This window comes from Sus scrofa, chromosome 9, assembly GCF_054392235.1.
Source record: "Sus scrofa isolate SSC_HxYL_T2T_F1_AM1 chromosome 9, Sscrofa_HxYL_maternal_Yorkshire_Landrace_v2.0, whole genome shotgun sequence".
In the NCBI taxonomy this organism is placed as follows: Eukaryota; Metazoa; Chordata; class Mammalia; order Artiodactyla; family Suidae; genus Sus; species Sus scrofa.
The window spans coordinates 77,080,825-77,104,993 of record NC_139391.1 but is presented as its reverse complement, the minus strand read 5'-3'; the positions used below and the strand labels follow the sequence as shown (position 1 = coordinate 77,104,993).

Here is a 24,169-nt window from a genome sequence, read left to right as displayed (position 1 = left end):
TAGCTTGTATGGGGCACCAAGGGCCGTAACAGAGGACCTGATGAGGCACTTGGGAAATTCTGCCCCAGCCCACAAAAGCAGAGAAAGAGCATTTAATGCTCAGTAGCTTTGGATTTTACTCCTCTAAGCCCTAGAAATGCACATAGAAGAGGAAAGAAAGTAAGAGGATAGATGCTAGGTTCTTGAGACTCTAGCGTTTCCTGTATCTTATCAACTGGCATGAGTGGGTATTTGTTTTACTCTACTTTTATTTTTATTTCTATTTTTCGGCAGCATATGGAAGTTCCTGGACCAGGGATCGAACCCCCACTGTGGTTGTAGCCTGTGCCACAGCTGCGGTGACACCGGATCCTTAACCCACTGTACCACAGCTGTACTTTTAGCTGTGAATGATTATACTTCTAAATAATTCTAAACAATTGGTTCTGGTCTCTATTTTAGTATGTTTGTTGTTTTTTCAGAAGCAGCATGGCTTGAGGTTAGTTTTTCTAAGTTGGCCGAACTTTTAGAAATAATGTTGTTGTTGTTGTTTTCTGTCTTTTTGCTTTTTTTAGGGCCGCACCTGTGGCATATGGAGGCTCCCAGGCTAGGAGTCTAATTGGAGCTGTAGCCACCGGCCTACATCAGAGCCACAGCAACGCCAGATCCGAGCTGCGTCTGCGGCCTACACTACAGCTCACGGCAGCGCCGGATCCTTAACCCAATGAGCAAGGCCAGGGATTGAATCTGCAACCTTATGGTTCCTAGTCGGATTCGTTAACCACTGTGCCACGACGGGAACTCCTAGAAATAATGTTATTTATATACTAGATCAAGCCATGACTTGATGACATTGTTGGGTTTTTGTGGGGTTTTTTGTTGTTGTTGTTTTTTCAGGTTTTTAGTTTTTCTATTATAGTTGATTTATATTGTTCTGTCAACTTCTGCTGTACAGCAAAGTGACCTGGTCATATATACATACACACATACACACACACACACATGCAAATATATATATACACACACATATGCACATTTTTTTTCTCACATTATCCTCCATCGTGTTCTATCACAAGTGACTAGATATAGTTCCCTGTGCTGTACAGCAGGATCTCATTCTTATCCACTCCAAATGGAATAGCTTGCTTCTACTAACCCCAAATTCCCAGTCCATCCCGCTTCCTCCTCCTCCCCCTCAGCAACCACAAGTCTGTTCTCTAAGTCCACGAGTTTGTTTCTCTTCTGTAGAAAGGTTCATTTGTGCTATATATTAGATAATTCCAGATATAAATGATATCATATGGTATTTGTCTTTCTTTTTCTGACTTACTTTACTTAGTACGAAAGTCTCTAGTTTGATCCATGTTGCTGCAAATGGCATTATCTTGTCCTTTTTATGGCTGAGGAGTATTCCATTGTGTATGTGTGCCACATCTTCTTATTCCATCCAATTGTCAATGGATATTTAGGTTTTTTGCATATCTTGGCTATTGCGAATAGTGCTATAAGCAACATAGGGGTGCATGTATCTTTTTCAAGGAAAGTTTTGTCTGGATATGTGCCTAGGAGTGAAATTGCTAAGTCATATGGTTGTTCTATATTTAGTTTTCTGAGGTACCTCCATATTGTTTTCCACAGTGGTTGTACCAATTTACATTCCCACCAATAGTGTAGGAGGGTTCCCTTTTCTCCAAACCCTCTCCAGCATTTGTTATTTGTGGACTTATTAATGATGGCCATTCTGACTGCTGTGAGGTGGTCTTCTCAGGTCTTCTGCCCATTTTTCATTCGGGTTGTTGGTTTTGTTGTTGTTGAGTTGTATAAAGTTGTTTGTATATTTTAGAGATTAAGCCCTTGTCAGTTGCATCATTTGAAACAATTTTTCCCCCATTCCATAGGTTTTTTGTCTTTTTTTTTTTTTATGGTTTCCTTTGCTGTGCAAAAGCTTGTCAGTTTGATTAGGTCCCATTGGTTTATTTATTATTTTATTTCTGTTGCGTTGGGAGACTGACCTAAGAAAACATTTGTACAATTGATGTCAGAGAATGTTTTGCCTATGTTCTCTTCTAGGAGTTGGATGGTGTCTTGTCTTATGTTTAACTCTTTAAGCCATTTTGAGTTTATTTTCGTGCATGGTGTGAGGGTGTGTTCTAGTTTCATTGATTTATATGCAGCTGTCCAGTTTTCCCAGCACCACTTGTTGAAGAGACTTTTTCCCATTTTATATTCTTGCCTCCCTTGTTGAAAATTAATTGACCGTAGGTGTCTGGGTTTATTTCTGGGTTCTCTATTCTGTTTTTTTGGTCCGATGTGTGTTTTGGTACCTGTCTTGATTACTGTAGCTTTGTAATATTGCCTGAGGTCTGGGAGAGTTATGTCTCCTGCTTAGTTTTTGATCCTTAGGATTGCTTTGGTAATTCTTGGTCTTTTGTGGTTCCATGTAAATTTTGGGATTTGTTCTAATTCTGTGAAAAATGTCATGGGTAATTTTATAGGGATTGCAATGAATCTGTAGATTGCTTTGGGTGGTATGGCCATTTTAACAATACTAATTCTTCCAGTCCAGGCACATGGAATATCTTTCCATTCCTTTGAATCCTCTTTAATGTCCTTGATTAATGTTTTATAGTTCTCAGTGTATACGTCTTTCACCTCCTTAATCAGGTTTATTCCTAGGTATTTAATTTTTTGGGGTGAGATTTTAAAAGGTATTTTTATATTCATTTTCTAATACTTCATTGTTAGCATACAGAAAGAGTTTTTGGTTTTGTTTTTGCATTTTTTAACTTACATTTCTTTAAATGGTTGTCTTTATATATTTTTAATATGTATTGTGTTAGTATGTATTTCCCTTTGTTCTATAATTATGAAATAATTTTTTCTAAAATGCTGAGTACAGACCTAGTTAAGAATACATGCTTAACAAATATTTGTCAAATAAAGAACTATACCCAACATGCACACACACTTAATTACATAGCTAAAGGGAGAACTTCTTATTTTCTAGGGATACAAAAATAGTCTTTTAATAGTAGTTTTATATTTTACGTTTTTTTCCAGGTGTTTCTCAAGCCATGTTCCCATGTGGTGTCTTGTCAACAAGTTGAAGTGGAACCCCTCTCAGCAGATGATTGGGAGATACTGGTAAAGAAAATAAAATGAGAACTATCCCAGTGTAGAGTTAAACTGCTTCAAAATATCAGTGTCTTTAGATTCCCTGAGCATCATTATGTATTCTGAGTTGATTTGTACGAATGTGTTGCGATTTCCTTGTTAGACATGGAATGAACAAAATGTCAAGTGAACTCATCTTTTTGTTTCTTGGTTCTAGGAGCTGCATGCTGCTTCCCTTGAACAGCATCTTCTAGATCAAATTCGAATAGTTTTTCCAAAGGCCATTTTTCCCATTTGGGTTGATCAGCAAACTTACGTATTTATCCAGATTGGTAGGTGCTATTTTAATATTTTCTGTTATACTTTACACTGCAGCATTGAGAACAGAGCAGAGGCTAGTGCACCTAATGACCTTTATTTTATACACAGTTGCACTAATACCAGGGGCGTCTTATGGAAGGCTGGAAACTGACAGCAGACTCCTTATTCAGCCAAAGACTCGCCAAGCCAAAGAGAATACATTTTCAAAAGGAGATAATGCACGGGGAAAATTTCATAATTATGAAGGAAACCAAAAAGGATTGACAAAAGAACCTCAAACCAAGCAACTTCAGTCAAATACTATAGGAATCACTAGGTCTCAAGAAACAGATTCAAAGGATACAATTGACGCATCCTCAGTGCCAAGCTTATGGACTATGATAGGAAGTATTTTTTCGTTTGGGTCTGAAAAGAAACAAGACATGTCCTGGGGTTTAACTGAAATCAATGCATTCAAAAATATGCAGTCAGAAGTTGTTCCTTTGGACAATATTTTCAGAGTATGCAAATCTCAGCCTCCCAGCATATGTAATGCATCCCCAACTTCTGTGTTTCACAAACACTACACCATTCATGTATTTCCATGGGACCAGGAATATTTTGATGTGGAGCCCAGCTTTACTGTGACCTATGGAAAGCTAGCTAAAGTACTTTCTCCAAAGCAACAGCAAAATAAAACAAAGCAAAGTGTCCTGTCACCTGAAAAAGAGAAGCAGATGTCAGAACCACTAGATCAAAAACAAATTAGCCCGGACTCTAGTCAAGAAGATGACAAGGCCTGCGTGCTAAAGGTGGTCTGGAATGGACTTGAGGAATTGAAGAATGCCGTTAAATACACCAAGAATGTAGAAGCTCTTCATCTTGGGAAAGTCTGGGTTAGTATAAATCTTCTAATTAGGAAGAAGATAATCTTATGTTGCTTGAACTTCCCCAAATTATGAATTAGAATGATATCTCATATACAAATTGAAAACCGATGTAAGAAGAAATAGCGTCTAAAGTTCCTTTGGGGACACGTTTCTGATTGTGGGGTCAAAAGTCCTTGTTTGGGTGAAGGTTGTTTATTTTCTGGCTGCATAAACTTGGGCAGGTATAAGCTTGGGTACAGGCCTAGAGAGGTCAAGATGGTTTGTGTGAGGTTTTTAGCTAGTAAGTGGAACTCAGATTCAGACCCATGCAGGCTGTCAGGTTCACGCTTCATGTGGAGAGCCCTACAAAGCCTCACATCTTTAATGCTTGCATTAAAGTTCTTGAAAGCATAGGAGGGATGTGTTATGTACTGGGGGGCGTGCCCAGTGTACAGAGAGACTCATAGCATGAGATGACCTGCCTTTGAATGTGCCCAGAAGCTGCTTACCCCGCTGGTCTCAGCTCTTTAACTTGTGTGTGATGGAAAGGGAAGGTAGAGCTACTGGGGTTTCATCTTCTCATCCTGGCCTCAGATATTAATGCTAAATTTATGTGAAATGAGTCACTATCCCCCTTTGAACCTAATTCTGAACCATTGTGTAGTGAAACCTCAGGGTGACAAGGGAGGATATTGTTAGGACAGGGAAGAAAAATGGGAAAGAAGGGGGGGGTCTCCTTTGTAGATTCCTTTTACTCTCACAGTTTTACTTTTGACATTTATGCAACTTACCTGTGACATTTATGTGACTCTTTGGCCAATGTCATTTTCTAAAGCTCCAAACATGCCTCATTTATTTTCTTTTAGCACTCAACTCTTCCTTGAGTAGCTCCCACTGCATCTTCAAAATCAAGTTGTCTAATACCGAACTTGTTATGACTTATCTCTTCCTATGAATGGTCCTGTTATATCCTTGATACTATGGGGTGAAACGGGGTGAGATAGTGATGAGGGTCAAGTTCTAAAGACCACGTGAGATGGCAGTGAGGAGTCCCCACTTCCACTCTGCTTTCAAGGTTGGGAGAATGGCCAGTGAGGAATGGCAGTAGTTGACTTCAGGTTCTCAGACAGGCTTGACATGGTGGATCAAAACTGATCACATTCTGAAGAGGATGTTGAAGAAAGGAATGTAGAGGATAAATTGAAATGTTTCTGATAGAGCAGTACCTGAATGCCCATCTGGTTATATGATGGATTATGACAGCATCTATCATTCACCTGAATTCATGGAAGTTAACATCAGTATTTACACTATGGAGTATTTCTTAATCAAATTTTAACTTATATTTTTGTTTACTTTTATATATTTCAGATTCCAGATGACCTGAGAAAGAGACTAAATATAGAAATGCATGCAGTAGTCAGAATAACTCCAGTGGAAATTACCCCTAAAATTCCAAGATCTCTAACATTACAACCTAGAGAAAACTTAGTAAGTTAAAATACGTATGTTACATCACAGTTGTTTAACATGTACTATAAATTTTCTGGTTGCTTTAGCTAAGTAATGAGAATGTTGTATTCCTTTTTGCCAGAAGTCTTTTTTTTCCTTTTCCCTTTATTGTGGTAAACTATATATAGCATAAAATGCTGTTTTAACTATTTTTAAGTGAGCAGTTCAGTGGCATTAAGTACATTTGTAATGTGCAACGGACACCGCTATCTATTTCCAAAATTTCCATCACCCCAAACAGAAAACTCTGTACCCATTAAGCAGTCACTCCCATCTTTCTCACCCAGATTCTTGGTAATCTCTCATCTATATTTTTTCTCTGTGAATTTTCTTATTCTAGATCTTTTATGTAAGTGGAATCCTATAATATTTGTCCTCCGTGTCTAGCTTATTTCACTTATTATGTTTTCAGGGTTCATCTGTGTTGTAGCATATATCAGACTCTTATTCCTATTTATGGCTAAATAACACTCCATTGTATGTATATACCACATTTTGTTTATTCATCCATCTGGTGATGGACACTGGGGTATTTCTGCCTTTTTAGCTTATTGTGAATGATGCTGCTGTGGACGTTGATGTCCAGGTATTTGTTTGGGAGTCCCTGCTTTCAGTTCTTTAGGGTACATACTTAGGAGTTGAATTGCTAGATTTTATGATAATTCTATGTTTAACTTTTTGAGAAACCAAGAAGTCTTTAATAAGTGGTACTATATACCCAATGCAAATATGGATAATTTGGCTTTTAAAAGATTAATACTTTTCTTACATGTGGATAATTTTAAAATTTTTCTCACATTTTTCAGTGTTAGTACTCTAGCATTAGTATCATACAAATGCTGGACTGTGTAACTTTTCTACTCTGTTAATTCTGTAGAAACTGGTGGTATGGTCAGGAAATGAGGTATGGAACTTGATTTTAAAATCTTTTTAGGAGTTCCCATTGTGGCACAGCAGAAACGAATCTGACTAGGAATGATGGGGTTGAGGGTTTGATTCCTGGCCTCAGTGGGTTAAGGGTCTGGCATTGCCATGAGCTGAGGTGTAGGTCACAGATGTGGCTTGGATCTGATGTTGCTGTGGCTGTGGGGTAGGCTGGCAGCTGTAGCTCCGACTGGACCACTAGCCTGCGAACCTCCATATACCGTGGGTGTGGCCCTAAAAAGCAAAAAAAATAAAATAAATAAATAAAATAAAATCTTTTTAATAGGGTATTATCTTCTGTACCAGTTTAGGTTGCCAGTTCTCAGAAAATTATAATACAGGAAAATCATTGTATTATATATTTAAAAATTCCAAACATGATTTAATCCTTCTTTGATAATTCCGATGGTATTTTTGGATCCTCAGGATCATGATGGTCATTATGTAACCATTTGAACAGAACTTTCTAGTTGATGAAACCTCAGATAAGATAGCTTAATTCATGAGACTGTAAAAAAGGAAAATAAATAGCATAAATGCCATTTCCATAACAGCATGCAGCTGAGCATTTAACACATTGCCTCAACAGTATACAGTGATTTGAACTTTTCTTTCCACTTTTTGGTTATTGATCTTAGTATTTTTTTTCAAAAGTGAAGTATTATGTACAAAAATAATTACCTACTGCTCATAGTTTTTTTTTTTCTGGTCTCAGTAATGGGATATTACTTTTTTAGGGCTGCACCTGTGGTGTATGGAAGTTCCCAGGCTAGGGGTCAAATCGAGCTGTAGCTGCTGGCCTACACCACAGCCACAGCCACTCGGGATCGGAGCCACATCTGCAACCTATACCACAGCTCACGACAACACCAGATCCTTAACCCACTGAGCAAGGCCAGGGATCGAACCCACATCCTCATATATACTAGTCGGGTTTGTAACCTGCTGAACCACAACAGGAACTCCCAGTAATGGGATATTACTAAAGAATATTTGATTCTAGAGGAATTATGTGTCGCCTTCTGATTTTAAAATTCTTGATTTTAAATAGTTTTCATTTTCATTTCATGACTAACTGTAGGTCTTTAATCCCACTGTCCCATAATATTCAAAGAAGTAACTGTGTTTTTTAAGGCTAGGAAGTGGGAGTTCCCATCATGGCTTAGTGGTTAACGAATCCGACTAGGAACCATGAGGTTGCGGGTTCGGTCCCTGCCCTTGCTCAGTGGGTTAAGGATCCGGCGTTGCCGTGAGCTGTGGTGTAGGTCGCAGACGTGGCTCGGATCCAGTGTTGCTGTGGCTCTGGCATAGGCTGGCAGCTATAGCTCCGATTAGACCCCTAGCCTGGGAACCTCCATATGCCGCGGGAGCGGCCCAAGAAATAACTAAAAAGACAAAAAAAAAAAAAAATTAGCAGTGTTTTTGTTTGAATTTTTTCATACTTTGGAAAAATATGTTAACACTCTACTTGTTGAGCATAATGACACCATGGCTAGTTTCACAGAAGAAAGAAAAAGTGACTTGAACATATAGTTTATTTTCTTTTTCTCCTGTATAGAGAAGTTGGGAGGAGGTCATAGGTGGTTAAACTATATCACCAGGGATCTAGGTTCCTTTGGTTTTTCTCTTCTGTCATCTTTAGCCTGTGCCTTTTCTCCTCTTAGATACAAGATGTTCGCTGTCATAATAGGTATCATATCCACATTCTTGGCTGTAGAAGGAAAGACAGAAATCAAAAGCTTTCTCCTTGCCAGATTTCTCTGCCTCTTAATCAGGACAAGAAGGCCTTCCCAGGGGTTGCTGCTTATAGACCATCCGCCAGAGTGGAGCCACACACATGCACACGCAGCTGCAGGCTGAGCACGGAGGAGTCCGTGCTCCCAGCTGTGCAGGGAGGGAGGCAAGGGAGAAGGGTGGAATGACAGTCAGTGAGCTAAGCTGTGGTGTGTGTGTGTGTGTGTGTGTGTGTGTGTCAGTCACTGCACATAGAGAAAAGGAGTGTTCTGCCACTTCTGTACTTGTGCTGTCATGTCAAATCCTGAAGCTGTGCCTATAATGCAAACATCCTTCCTTTTCTTGTTTGGTAAACTTTTCATTTTATTGGCAAGATAAGGTATTAAGGTTAAGTTCAGGCATTAAAATATCATTATTGTTCTTTCCTTTTTTTCTGACAGCCTGAAGACGTAAGTGAAGAAGACATAAAAGCTGTGTTCTCTTCATGGTTACAACAGTCCACTACTACCACACTTCCTTTGATAATATCAGAGGAAGAATATATTAAGCTGGAAATTAAAGATGGTGGGTACATTTTATTTGCTATTTTGATATTTTTCCTATTTAAGAAGTTATAAAATTTTCCATCGTTTTCCAACTTGTGAATAGTGTGAATAATGATAACAGTATATTTTACCTATCAAAGAATGCCTTTATTTAAATTTAAATGAGGGAGTTCCCATAGTGGTACAGTGGGTTAAGAACTCAACATCACGTCAATGAGGATGTGCGTTAGATCCTTGGTCTTGCTCAGTGGGTTAAGCATTTGCCATAAGCTGCGGCCTAGCTCACAGCTGCAGCTCCTATTCAATCCCTGGCCCGGGAACTTCCGTATGCTGCAGACCAGGCTGTAAAAAAAAAAAATAAAATTTAAATTTACAATTATTTTATCTCAGCTTCAGTACTAACTACATTTATTACTTTCTTTTTAATAGGATTGAAGGAGTTTTCTCTGAATACAGCTCATTCTTGGGAAAAGGAAAAAGAAAAAAATATTTTTCTATTGAGTGCCAATCTGCTACAGAAGACTACAATACAAGTAATTACCTTCTATTGGATAGTTAATGAAAATATTTTCACACACGATTGTTTATAAAGTATGAATTTACCTGTTAAGGCATTGCACCATAAAGTGTATTAGAAACTTGAATGATAAGAGTAAGGAATAACTTGATTTAAAATATTTAATTCTATAATCTTTTTAACTTGTCAAAACAAATTATTGATTTATCCTAAATTTAAAATCAGTGCCTCCACACAATTAAGTTTTAAGAATAGAATTGATTATGTTAACTGGCAAATGCATCATGATTTTGGAGTCTTCTAGTATTGAAACAAATGAAAGCTTAGCTTCCAGGTTTGGCTTTTTTAAATAATGCAGTTTTGCTGTACAGCCGTATTATATCAGTTCTTAAATTCTCACCTCTTCACAAATATTATGAGATCATTTTTCTTCTAGAAATATTTTTAAAGTGGTCTTTTTAGAATATTAGGTTTTAGGATATTCAATTTTGTCATTATAGAATTAAAGATGCTCTAGTTATTTGGAATTTCAGAAACTAGACATTATTTCTTCTATACTTTTGAAGTATAACTGAAAGACTATCATGCAGAGAAGATACAAAGACCTGGGAAAAAGAGTAAATGTGACACAAATCAAAATTGCAAATAAAGATGTATCTGTAAACTGTATTAAGATGACATTCTTTACTGCTTGTTAACCATAAATATATGTATTCCTTGGATGAGTTACTTATTGGTAAGGCTTTTGTAAGTAATAATCTTGCATGCACAATCCATCTTTTCTCTCTGGTGTTAACAGAATCAGCAATTCAGTTTCCTGGGACCCTAGAAAAACAGGCAAAAGATATAACTTTGAAATGTAAAACTGATTTTTCCTTGCTGCTATAGGTCCTTCTAGATCCTATGGTAAAAGAAGAAAACAGTGAGGAAATTGACTTTATTCTTCCTTTTTTAAAGCTGAACTGCCTGGGGTAAGAAGTTACGGCCAAACTAGCCTGTTTAGACTTATGTCTGACATTATCTTTGGCAGGGCTTTTATGTGTAAATATTAACGTTGATGTTAGTATCATTGACTATTCCTACTAATGCAGTAGTACATATTTTCCCAAGGATTATTTCTGTTTTCCCACCTGGCTTAGTAATTTGTCTTGTCTTCTTAGAAAACTAAAAGTCTGAAGCTTATTTGAAATTTTACTTTGAGATTTGATTTGTGAGAAGAAAGCCAACTAGGTATGACCTGAATTATATGTGCTTGAATAAAACAATAATTCTTTTAAAATTAATACATCTTTAATGTTAAATCCAAAAACAGTTGAATGTTTAACAATATTTCAAATTAAGTTATTCCTTCACTGTCTTATTGATGTACCAATTGGGATTATTTGTGTTTTCCTCAGCTTTTAAGACAAACCTGAAAATAACCTCCTCAGTTTTTTTAGCTCTTAGTGTAAGAATCTCACATAAACATGAATTCTTCACAGAGGCCTTCAGTAGATGTAGTCGTAGTGACTTGATTTCCTGTAGCAGTATAATCTGTAAATGTTTTAGTAAACTATGAAGTAACAATTTTTAAATGTAGTATACTATTCAAGTATAAAGTAAAATCTCTGCAATTTAGATTAATTTTAGGAATTTTTGACATTTATTATCAGAAATAAACTGGCAGAGTTCAGAAGTAGGTTGAAATTCATGTTTGTATAATCTACAGATTGAAACTGGATTTCAAAGATGACAGTTAGTGGGAATAAGTCTTCAATTATCCTAACACATTGAGGGGGATGTTTCTGTGTGTTAAGACAAGATTCCTCAAGGAATCTTATTAGGACAAAACTTAGTTATTGTACATATTTGAAAGTAATAAAATTAGTTTTAAAATTTGTGATTCAAGGAGTTCTCTTGGTGTGAAGTAGGTTAAGGATCTGGCCTTGTCACTGCAGTGACTCAGGTTGCTGCTGTGGCTCAGGTTCGATCCCTGGCTCTGGTACTCCCACGTCACGGGTACAGCCAAATAAGTAAATAAATAAAAATAAAATCTGTGATTCAAGATTTGGCATTCATTCTGGTGTGCACTGGTGGCTACAGCTCCAATTCAACCACTAGCCTGGGAACTTCCATATGCCACAGGTGTGGCCCTAAAAAAAAAAAAAAAAAAGACATTAATTCATCATACTTTTAAGTATGGGAGAATTTCTAAGATTTTACCCTTGTTATAAATCGATAACTAGCCTAGGAAAGAAGTATCAGAATTTTCATAGCTAGATGTTTTCTGCTTCAGTTTTATCATGTCACAATTTACATGTTTTGCAGAGGAGTGAATTCCATAGGCGTCTCCTCCATGGAGCACATCACTCACAGCCTCCTGGGACGCCCTTTGTCTCGGCAGCTGATGTCCCTCATGGCAGGACTTAGGAATGGCGCCCTTTTACTCACAGGAGGAAAGGTATGTGCTTAAAATATGCTCATGTTCACTAATTAGCAGCTTTTAATTCTTCTCTTTCTAGGTTTTGATCATCTGTTATTTAGAGTTGATATGAGATGTGTAAAGCATTTGTCCCTTCTCTGGTATTTTTGAGTGACTGCTGTTAGGTATTGGGAAAGTGGTGATGCTCTCTGAATGGATATGATTGTATGATTTTTCTTCTTTAGGATGTTGGTAGGGTGTTGATAGATTTGACTGATTTTCACGTGTTAAACCAGCCTCGCAAATCTATAATAAATCCCTCTTGGCCGTGGTCTGCTGTTCTTCTTATACATTGCTGAGTTCTGTTTGCTCATATTCTGTTGAGGATTTTGTAAGTTCATGAGAGATATTGGCCTATAGTTTTCTGTTGCTGTACTGTCTTTGGTTTTGCTGTCAGGGTAACACTGGCCTCATAAAGTGAGTTGAGAAGTAGTCCCTCCTGTTGTTTTTTGAGAGAGAGTGTATGAAATTGATGTTTCTTTTTCTTTAAAGGTTTGGTAAAAAGTCTAGTGAAACCATCTGCGTCTGGAGATTTCTTTACAAATTCTTTGTAAATTTAACCCCTAATTTCATCTTCGCAGACATTTGGTAGTCTGTAGGTTTTAAGGAATGGATCCTTTTCTTCTAAGTTGTTGAATTTTTAAGTATAAAGTTGTTGGTAGTGTTCTCTTATTATGCTTTTAATAGCAGAATCTGTTGTAGTGTCCCATTTCCTAATATTGGTGATTTGGGTCTTCTCTCTATTTATTTATTTTTATTTTATTATTATTAATTTTTGTGTCCTATTAAGGCCACACCTGCAGCATATGGAAGTTCCCAAGCTAGGGGTTGGAATCAGAGCTGTAGCTGCCTGCCTATACCATAGCCACAGCAACGCTAGATCTGAGCCGAGCCACGTCTGTGGTCTTCATGCAACTCATGGCAATGCTGGCTCCTTAACCCACTGAGCAAGGCCAGGGATTAAATGTGCATCCTCATGGATACTAGTCAGGTTCATTTCTGCTGAGCCACAAGGGAAACTCTTTTAAATCTTTGTCAATTTTGCTATAGGTTCCTTGACCTTTTAAAAAGGTTGCAGTTTTATCCTCTACCAAGGTAGTATTGTTTCCAGGGCTGCATTATGGTCTTTATGAGTCTTTGTGCTTTCTTCCAAGGCAAAATTATAAGGCTTTTTCATTCCTGTTCACTCGTAACTCCAGTATAATAACTTCTTTTCCCTCTTACTAGCCAAGTTGCTTTTCTTTTTATTCTTATTTTAAATATAGCAACTATTTTCCTATAACTCAAGTTTCTACTTTAGGAAACTGGAAAATGAAGAGGAAATTAAATCCAGTGTAAGCACTGCTGTGTAGCACAGGGAACTATATTAATCACTTAATGATGGAACATGATGGAGAATAATGTGAGAAAAAGAATGTGTGTGTGTATATATATGACTAGGTCACTTTGCTATACAACAGAAATTGACAGAACATTGTAAATCAACTATGATAGAAAAAATAAAAATCTTAGTAAAAAAATCCAGTGTAAACAGAAGAAAAGACGTAATTAGAATAGAAATCAATGAATCGAAAATAGGAAATGAGTAGAGAAAATCGATGAAACCAAAAGCTGGCTTTTTGAAAAGGTCAGTAAAATTGATAAGTCTCTAGCCAGGCTAAGAAAGAAAAAGAGAGAAGACACACATTATTAAAATAAGAAATGAAAAGCAGGATCTCAATACAGATCTCATGGAAATTAAAAAGATAATAAAGTAGTAATGATAGTAATGAGTAGCTCTGTGCCTATAAATTTGATAACCTTGATGAATGGACTGATTCCTTGAAAGACACAAGCTTCTGAAACTACAAAAGAATATATAGACAATATGAAAAGGCCTATGTCTGTTAAAGAAATTAATAACCTTCCAAAACAAAAAGCATTAGGCCCAGATGGGTGCACTGGTGAACTCTACCAAACACTCAAGGAAGAAATTATACCAATTCTCTACAATCTCTTTCAGAGGATAGAAGCCAAAGGAATACTTCCTGAGTCATGCTATGAGGCCACCATTACCTAAGACCAAGGCATCACAAGAAAAGAAAACTACAGACCATTATCTCTCATGAACGTAGATGCAAAAATCCTCAACAAAATATTAGCAAATTGAGTTAACCAGTGTATAAAAAAGAATTATACACCACCATCAAGTAGGATTTATCTCAGGTTTGCAAGGCTGGTAAAACATAACAACTACTCTACATGGTTCCTATATTACCTGTGATACTTTCAAAATACATCATCAGGGTAAAATGTTTATTTTGAAAAAACAATACCCTCTTGACCCACAAACCAGATTTTTAGTCTTGACTAGGGGTACCATGGCTAATAGGAAGAGTAAGCAGAAAACCTGGATCGAAGTTCCAACCCTGTCTTGTACTTAATCCCTTGACTTCTGGCAGTTCTTTAGTTTTTTACCTGCCTTTTTAGGATGAACTTCACTTAAAAGAAATAATGTATATGAAAGGGCTTTGTGAACAAATGTGCATACAAATGTGAATTATTTTGAGAGCAAAAGCCCTCTGACTAGGCAAAATATTTATGACAGGTGGGGCCTATACCCTAGCAACCTAATGTCTTTATTCTTTGGAGCCTATTGACTATAAACATAAATACAATTCTGTAAACTATAATGATGGTAGTATTTGTCCAGTGCCTGCTGAGTTTCAGACTTTGCAAAAAAAGCTTGGCTGTTTTTCTAGTTCCCAGCAATGAAAAAATATTGGAAGTGGTGCAGGGCTGTTAAAGCTGGACAGAACAACACTGGTAAGAAATAATAGTAGATTAAGGGAGGAAACATTTGTACCTTTTGATATAGTAATTCCACTTCCAGAAATTTATTCTAAAGGTATAATATGACAAATAAGTAAACACGTGTGTATATGGGTGTTTATTTTAGCTTTACTTATAGTTAAATATTGGGAGCAGCATAAAGATAACAACAGGACGGGGCTTGTTAAGCCTGTTGTGGTCTAGTACGTCACCACCCTGGAGACATATTAGGGAGCGGATGCTGCTCTGTATCTGCTGATAAAGAGGGTAGTGATTTATTGTGAGCCTGCACGAATACTGTAAATATAAATTTACGTAAAATGTGTGCAGAGTGCCTGGAAGAATGGTACATCAAAACAAATTACAGTGATTTTGTATTTTTCACGTATTATTTTATAATCAGGGATGTGGATCTTTTTTCCCCCCAGCTTTATTGAGATGTAATTGTTATATAACTTTATGTAGCATCTCCTTGACTGATGAGGCCCAATTTTTGTGGTTCCCCTGACAACCATCATCTTTGTGATGACAGAAGCTCTTTCTGTGCTTGAATATAATTGAGAGTTCTTATGAAGCAATTATTTTCTAGGGGAGTGGAAAATCAACTTTAGCGAAGGCAATCTGTAAAGAAGCGTTTGACGTATTGGATGCCCATGTGGAGATAGTTGACTGTAAAGCTTTACGAGGTATGAATATGGTTAACACCGCATAAATCTCTCTTGTGGTAGAAATATTATTTAATGCTGTTAGTCTAATAAATAAATATACCTAATCTTTATTTAACTTTCTTGTTTGTCCTTTAGTCCTTGAAATTACTTAGAAGTTTAATTACTAAAGAAGTTAATCTTTAGGTTTCTAATTTTTTTAATAAAAATTTTAAAACTCCATATTTGATGAAAGCCTTTTTTCTTTTTTCTAGCCAAGACTATTTTCCTAGGAATACCAGCTTACACCACTCTGAGAAAGTTAGTTTACATCCATTAGAGTATTCTAAATACTATCTCTGAATTGCTATGGGAAACTGGTAGGGCATTGCCTTGGAGGAAGGTAAGTAGGTGGCTGTGGACAGCAAAGAGGAGAATTAGAATTTTCTCTATACAGCTGACTCTTGTACAATGCAGAGCTTAGAGGTGCTAGTCCTCCATGCAGCCAGAAATCCTATTATAACTTACTGTCATCCTGCTGTATATGCAGTTCCCTTGTATCTGCAGATTCAAGCAACTTCAGACAGTGTAGTGCTGTAGTATTTACTGTTGAAAAAAATCTTTGTGGCCCCTTTGCAATTCAAACCTGTGTTGTTCATGGGTCACCTGTACACTTATACATTTAAAAGTATTCAACATTTACATTATTATCGATTGAATTTTAAAAAATCAAAAAGATTTTACTTTAAAGCAGTTAATTTTTTTCTCCTACCTCTTACTCCCATGTGGTTCCAACTAGTCATTATATTCTGTTTTTTAATCCGGTATATAACAAGAAACTAAGAAGTTGCCTTTGAAAACTCATTACGTCATATGCTGTAAAGGTGGTTTTAGAGACATTGTCCGTCACTTAGTCTGCTTGAAGCCTCTTGTGAAAATTTTGTTTTGGAGCTAAGTACAGGGACTCTTTACATTGATTTATGAATTGATTTGTTTCTATACTTTGAAAATTAAAAGTTTTAATTCATGAAGAAGTTTGAATTTTTGAATTTATGTACATGATTTTAAGTTTACTGCTTTGCAGTAAGCCATCTGAAATTCTCCATGGAATGAGGCGAGGTATGAATAAGTATATATATATATATGTATATATGTATATATATATATATGTATATACACACACACACACACAGAAAATTATAGTAGCATATTCCTTTTTTCAGTTTTATGGAATTCAGTACTTTATCAAGTGCTCTGAGGCTTATTAATCAACCTGTGTCATGATTATTAAATGTTAGTGGTTGGTATGTTAACAAAATACTTGAATTGATGGAATTTTCATAGTTAAATCACTATTGAATTTTTCTGATGCTTTCGGAAGGGCAGCCTGAACTTTCCCAGCCCTGAAATAACATCAAAACCATTTTATATCTTCTGTGTTAAGGAAAAAGGCTTGAAAACCTACAAAAAACCATAGTGGCGGCTTTCTCAGAGGCATCGTGGAGGCAGCCTTCTGTTGTTCTGCTGGACGACCTGGATCTGGTTGCGGGCCTGCCTGCCCTCCCGGAACATGAGCATAGTCCTGAGGCTGTGCAGAGCCAGAGGCTGGCACATGGTAATGGGAACGCATCCACTCACTGGCTTCAGGCCTTTCTCTTTTATCAGACAGCATTTTTAGTCTTAGCAGTGTATCTGCTCTCTTCCAAGAACATATTCCAGAGTATGTGCTCTGCAACATGTTGATTTTTAGGCCTCTGGTAGCAAGGTTGGTGGGGTGAGGGCAGTGTGAAAATCCTGCAACTTTATCGTTAGTCTTTGGGGCTCTTTCATTCTCCTCTACTTATTAGAAATTCCTGAATTGTACAGATTTCCTCTTGCTTTGTTCATCTGACAAATACTTGTCTATGGCTTGTCTGCAGTCTGTATTCTCAGAGTCTTAGGAAATATAAGTAAACAGACAATTTTGGTACAGAATACCGGTGGTCATAAGATAGCTCCCATGTCTTAACTGCCCTTTCAAGCTAAGGGTTGCTTTGTACTCTCCATGTAGATATTCTGGTTTTACAGGTAAGTAAACGGAAATTGAAAGCTTAGTGATTTGACCGGGGTGACACAGCTAGGAGGTGGCAGGGTGTGTTTTGCTAGAAGTAAGCAGAGGTGGTGGGAGGGATGAGAAGTTATCAGGAGGGCCTGGAGTTCCCCTTGTGGCTCAGTGGAAATGAACCCAGCTAGGATCCATGAGAACAGAGGTTAATCCCTGGCCTTGCTCAGTGGTTTAAGGACCCGGCATTGCCATGAGTCGTGGTGTAGGTCGCAGACATGGCTCAGGTCTGGCGTTGCTGTGGCTGTGGTGTAGGCTGGCAGCAATAGCTCCAATTCAGCCCCTAGCGTAGGAACCTCCATATGCCTTGCGTGTGGCCCTAAAAAGAAAAAAAAGTCAGGAGTTCCCGTGGTGGCGCAGCGGAAACAAATCCAACTGGAAACCATGAGGTTGCGGGCTTAATCCCTGGCCGTGTTCAGTGGGTTAAGGATCCAGCGTTGCCATGAGCTGTGGTGTAGGTTGCAGACGCGGCTGGAATCTGGTGTTGCTGTGGCTCTGGTGTAGGCCGGCAGCTACAGCTCCGGTTGGACCCCTAGCCTGGGAACCTGCATATGCCATGGGTGAGGGCCTAACAAAAGACAAAAGACAAAAAAAAAAAAAAAAAAGAGAGAGATCATTCAGGAAGTAATGGGAATATGAGCTGTATTTTGCCTGATTAATAGAATAGAGTATGGAAGTTTATCATTCTTCTATAGTATTTATTTCAGAGACTCCTTTTCATTTACAAGATAAAGAAGTAGAACCTCGTTAGGCATTTTTCTGAGTGCACAGTTCTTCTATGCTTAGATTGATCAGAGCCTGGCCAGTGTTAGGTTCTCAATAGATAAACCAGTGAATGAGTGGAAGAATTATACTCCGCCTTAAAGATCAATTTTAAGTTATCTATTTTTTTTTGGCCTTGCCTGTAGCATGCAGAAATTCCTAGGCGAGGGATTGAACCCACACCACAGTAGTGTCCCTGCCACAACACTGACAATACCAGATCCTTAACCTCTAGGCCATCAGGAAACTCCTAGGTTATCATTTTTAATGAGGATGTAATTTTAAAATTTCATGCTTATATTTACTAAGCTTTTTACAGTATATTGCTTAATTCCAGCCTTGAATGATATGACGAAAGAGTTAATTTCCATGGGAAGTTTGGTTGCACTGATTGCTACAAGCCAGTCTCAGCATTCTCTACATCCTTTACTTGTTTCTGCTCAAGGAATTCACCTGTTTCAGTGCGTCCAGCACATACAGCCTCCTGATCAGGTAACATGCTACTTGCGAAGATTGTTGAAATATGTACCTTTTTATATAAATTATTTTTCAGTTTTATTAATGATTTATAGCTTTAAACTGATGCTTATATTAGCGATCTTAAGAATACTTAAAAGTCAACATTCAGTGCATGTTTTGCTTAGAGGTACAGTTTTCATCCGAAGCGTTACCATGTACTGTCTAAGAAACGGGGTCTTTGAAAATAGCATTTCTTCTTTTTTTTTTAATTAAAGTTTTCCTTTTTTATTCCATTTAAAAATAAAAACCCTAGAAATTCTGAACTGCTTCATTTCGCATTGGTAAAAATCTGTAAATACACTATGGAAATTAGTTTTTCAGCTTTATTGAGACAAAATTTACAAATAAAATTGTATGTATATGAAGTGTACAACATGATTTGATATACATTGTGAAATATTTACCACAATCAAGTTAATTAATACATCTATCACTTCACATATTTACCTTTTTAAAACATTTCTTCTTTTAAAAATTTAACTGAAAAATAATAATAGTAATAAAAATTAAAAAAAAATAAAAATAAAAATTTGAACATTTTTTTTTTTAACCAACACTAGTATTCTGTGCCCACTATGGTTCTGGTCCCCATTTCTAAAGCGTGGGTTTTTCCCCCCACACCATCAAGCGACTCCTAGATACCAACTGAGTGTCCTATAATTCAACCCAGTTCTGACACTACCAGAGATTTATCACATCTATTGGATCTATCAGATCTATCTTCAGATCCCACAGGGTAAGGGCTCAGTGCCACAAGACTGCCCTCCACTTGGATCCCAGCCACCAAGTCCAGGTTGTTACCTGTGCTTCCGACTGATCATAAACCAGAGATTCCCACGACTTCTTCTTTGGGTGATTTAATTTGCCAGAGGAACTCAGAGAATTTGGGAAACTCGTTTATCACTAGGTTACCAAGATATTAAAGAATAAAAATCAATGGTCAGATGAAAAGATACATAAGCAAAGTCATGAACCAAGGAGTGTCTGTCTGTGTCCAAGAGTTCGGGGTCTAGCCTGGTAGCATGTGTAAGTGTTCTGGTTCTCCAGCATGGAAGCTCTCCAAACCCCACCCTTTTGGGTGTGTATGAAAGCTTTATTCTGTAGGGAGGTGTGATTGATTAAATCTTTGACCAGCTGGCATTGATTAAGCCTTCCATCCCTTCCCCCTCTCCAGAAATCAGGGGGTGGGACTGAAAGTTTCAGTCCTATATGCTTTGTTGGTTCCCCAGGGACCAGCCCTTACACTTCCATGCTTTCCAATGGACACTCATTAACATAAACTCAGGTGTGGTTGAAAAGGGTTTGTTATGAATATCAAGACACCTTTATCACTCTTATTACTTAGGAAATATTAAGGGTTTTAGGAGATCTGTGCCAGAAGCAAGACAAAAAGCAAATATATATTTTGTATCATAAAGCACAATACCACACTCACACACAACCCATCATCTCCTTTGGAGACTTAGGTTCATGATGGTTCTAGTGGCAGTACACTCAAAGAATGTTCCAGACAGCAAGCGTATTTTAACTTCTTGTTTAAAATTCTTATCTAGCCTCTTACCAAAATATTCACCCTGTGCTAGTTAACTGTTATTGCAGAAGAAAAATACCCTAACAGTTACTAAGCGTAACACAATGGTAGTGGTATTGGTTCTTGAATATGGTCTTAGAATTATATTGTATAGGGACAGCAATGACGGAACACTCTTAAAGGAACCTAAAAAGTTTCTTACAGAGGAAAGAAAGTAATTTATTTATTTATTTATTTTTGTCTTTTTGCCTTTTCTAGGGCTGCTTTCCCCGGCATATGGAGGTTCCCAGGCTAGGGGTCTAATCAGAGCTGTAACCACCAGCCTATACCACAGCCACAGCAACGCGGGATCCAAGCCACATCTGCAACCTACACCACAGCTCACAACGACACCGAATCCTTAACCCACTGAGCAAGGCCAGGGATAGAACCCACAACCTCATGGTTCCTAGTCGGATTCGTTAACCACTGCACCACGATGGGAACTCCAAGAAAGTAATTTATTAATGTGACTCTTTTTTTAACTTTATTGAGGTATAACTGAAGACAACAGACTCACTAAAGTATACAATTTTAAAAAAAATTTTTATTACTCAATGAATTTATTACATTTATAGTTGTACAATGATCATCACAATCCAATTTTATAGGATTTCCATCCCACACCCACAACACATCCCCCTACCCCCCAACTGTCTCCTTTGGAAACCATACGTTTTTCAAAGTCTGAGTTAGTATCTGCTCTGCAAAGAAGTTCATTCTGTTCTTTTTTCAGATTCCACGTGTCAGTGAAAGCATTTGATGTTGGTGTCTCATTGTCTGACTGACTTCACTTAGCATGATAGTCTCTAGGTCCATCCATGTTGCTAAAAATGCTGGCATTTTGTTCCTTTTAATGGCTGAGTAATGTTCCATTGCATATATGTACCACATCTTCTGGATCCACTCTTCTGTCGATGGACATTTAGGTTGTTTCCATGTCTTGGCTATTGCAAATAGTGCTGTAGTGAACATCAGAGTACATGTGCCTTTGTGAGTCTTGGTTTTCTCTGGATAAATGCCCAGGAGTGGGATTGCTAAATCAAATGGTAGTTCTGTTTTTTGTTTTCTGAGGAATCTCCACACTGTTTTCCACAGTGGCTGGACCAATTTACAATCCCACCAACAATGTAATAGGTTTCCTTTTTCTCCACACCCTCTCCAGTACTTATTGTTTGTAAACTTTTGGATGATGGCCATTCTGGCTGGTGTAAGGTGGTACCTCAGAGTGGCTTTGATTTGTATTTCTCTAACAATGAGTGATGTTGAACACCTTTTCATGTGTTTTTTGTCCATCTGTATGTCTTCTTTGGAGGAGCGTCTGTTTAGATCTTCTGCCCATTTTTTGATGGGGTTGTTTGTTTTTTTGGTATGGAGCTACAGAAGGTGTTTATAAATTTTGGAGATTAATCCCTGTCAGTAGATTCATTTGCCAAGATTTTCTCCCATTCTGTGGGTTGTCTTTTCATTTTGGTTAGGGTTTCCTTTGCTGTGCAGAAACTTTTAAGTTTGATTAAGTCCCGTTTGTTTATTTTTGTTTTTATTATCAATATTCTGAGAGGTAGATCTGAGAAGATATTGCTGTCATTTATGTCGGAGAGTGTTTGGCCTATGTTTTCCTCTAGGAGTTTTATAGTGTCTGGTCTTATATCTATGTCTTTAATCCATTTGGAGTTTATTTTTGTGTATGGTGTTAGGGAGTGTTCTAATTTCATTCTTTTCCATGTGGCTGTCCAGGTTCCCCAGCACCACTTATTGAAGAGGTTATCTTTTCTCCATTATATATTCTTGCCTCCTTTGTCATAGATGAGTTGGCTGTAGGTGCATGGGTTTGACTCTGGGCTTTCTATCCTGTTCCACTGATCTATATTTCTGTCTTTGTGCCAGTACCATACGGTTTTGATGACTGTTGCTTTGTAGTATAGTCTGAGGTCCAGGAGCCTGATTCCTCCAGCTCCATTTTTCTTTTTCAGGATGTCTTTGGCTATTCTTGGTCTGTTGTGCTTCTAAACAAACTTTAAAATATTTTCTTCGAGTTTTGTGAAAAATGTCCTTGGTAATTTGATAGGGATGCATTGAATCTGTAGATTGCCTTGGGTAGTATAGTCATTTTGATAATACTGACTCTTCCAATCCAAGAGCATGGTATGTCTTTCCATTTGTGTCATTTTTTATTTCTTTCATCAGTGTCTTATAGTTTTCAGAGTACAGGTCTTTTGTCTCTTTAGGTAGGTTTACTCCTAGGTATTTTATTCTTTTGGATGCAATGGTAAACGGGATTGCTTCCCTAATTTCTCTTTCTGATCTTTCATTGTTGGTATATAGAAATGTCGTTGATTTCTGTGTATTAATTTTCTATCCTGCGACTTTGCCAAAGTCATGGATGAGCTCTAACAGATTTCTGGTAGAGTCTTTAGGATTCTCTAGGTATAGTATCATATCATCTGCAAATAGTGATAGTTTACTTCTTCCTTTCCAATCTGGATTCCTATTATCTCTTTTACTTCTCTGATTGCCATGGCTAGGACTGCCAAAACTATGTTGAATAGTAGTGGCGAGAGCAGACATCCTTGTCTTGTTCGTGATCTCAGCAGGAATTCTTTCACCTTTTCACCATTGAGAATGATGTTTGCTGTGGGTTTGTCATATATGGCCTTTATTATGTTGAGGTAGGTTCCCTCTATGCCCATTTTCTGAAGGGTTTGTATCAGAAATGGGTGTTGGATCTGAGAGGATCTTATGGTTTTTATTCTTCAGTTTGTTAATGTGGTGTATCACACTGATGGATTTGCGGATATTGAAGAATCCTTGCATCCCTGGGATAATAAAGTATATAATTTGATCAGGTTTGTTTGTTTGTTTTGTCCTTTGTCTTTTTTAGGGCTGTACCCGTGGCATATAGAGTTTCCCAGGCTAGGGGTCGAATCGGAGCTGCAGCTGTTGGCCTACACCATAGCCACAGCAATGCAGGATCTGAGCTGTGACTACGACCTATATATACCACAGCTCATGGCAACACAGGATCCTTAACCCACTGAGCGAGCCAGGGATTGAACCCACGTCCTCATGGACACTAGTAAGATTTGTTAACCACTGAGCCACGACAGGAACTCCTTGATCAGTTTAACCTACGTGTATATATCATGAAACCTTCATCACTATTAAGACAGCAAACATTTCCATCCCTCCCAAATGCTTCCCGGTGCCCCTTTGCAATCATCCCTCCCCAACACCATCTGCAGGCAAACACCAGGCTGCTTTCTGTCACTGGAGGTTATGTCAAGCTGATTTTTCTCAAAATACGTGTATAAAAATTTGCATCTAAGTAAAACTAGAAATTTGAATTTTGTATTTTTCTTTAGGAGCAAAGATGTGAAATTCTGCATAATGCCATAAAAAATAAACTGGACTGTGATATGAACAGTTTCACTGATCTTGACCTGAAACGTATAGCTAAAGAGACTGAAGGCTTTGTGGCTAGAGACTTTATAGTGCTTGTGGATCGAGCCATACATTCTCGTCTCTCTAATCAGAGTGTATCTACCAGAGAAGGTGAGTTTTACTATTCAAACCAAAATTTGGACTCTTCTTTCCGTTGTGGAGAAATGTAATTGTAATATGGTAAGAAGCAAATATATTCCATGTTAGTATTTAAATAGCAGCTATTTGAGTAGGAAATTGGCATTTCCAGTTAAGTCGATGGCATTTGTTTTTAACTGAGGTAAGATTTGCTAAGTGAAATCAGTATTTGTCAGAGAAAAACAAATATCCTATGATTTCAGTCATATGTGGAAAATAAATAAAATG

At 37.6% G+C, this 24,169-nt stretch overlaps 1 protein-coding gene across 6 annotated transcripts in view; it reads left to right on the top strand.

Moving 5' to 3' along the window:
• PEX1 (peroxisomal biogenesis factor 1) overlaps nt 1-24,169 on the top strand; it is an 82,955-nt gene that overhangs the window by 32,697 nt on the left and 26,089 nt on the right. For 4 of the 6 annotated variants that reach the window (XR_014815745.1, XM_084976959.1, XM_021102380.2 and 1 more), the window contains 12 exons: nt 3,040-3,123; nt 3,311-3,425; nt 3,523-4,289; nt 5,634-5,753; nt 8,873-8,996; nt 9,407-9,510; nt 10,383-10,465; nt 11,802-11,934; nt 15,356-15,452; nt 16,855-17,025; nt 18,611-18,765; nt 23,725-23,914. Coding sequence is in view for 5 of the 6 variants with exons in the window: in XM_084976959.1 (XP_084833085.1) it covers nt 3,040-3,123; nt 3,311-3,425; nt 3,523-4,289; nt 5,634-5,753; nt 8,873-8,996; nt 9,407-9,510; nt 10,383-10,465; nt 11,802-11,934; nt 15,356-15,452; nt 16,855-17,025; nt 18,611-18,765; nt 23,725-23,914 (2,143 nt within the window). In the remaining variant the exon portion in view is untranslated. The remainder of the gene's footprint in view (nt 1-3,039; nt 3,124-3,310; nt 3,426-3,522; nt 4,290-5,633; nt 5,754-8,872; nt 8,997-9,406; nt 9,511-10,382; nt 10,466-11,801; nt 11,935-15,355; nt 15,453-16,854; nt 17,026-18,610; nt 18,766-23,724; nt 23,915-24,169) is intronic. The other 2 variants (XM_084976958.1, XM_084976957.1) reach the window with 1 other exon arrangement.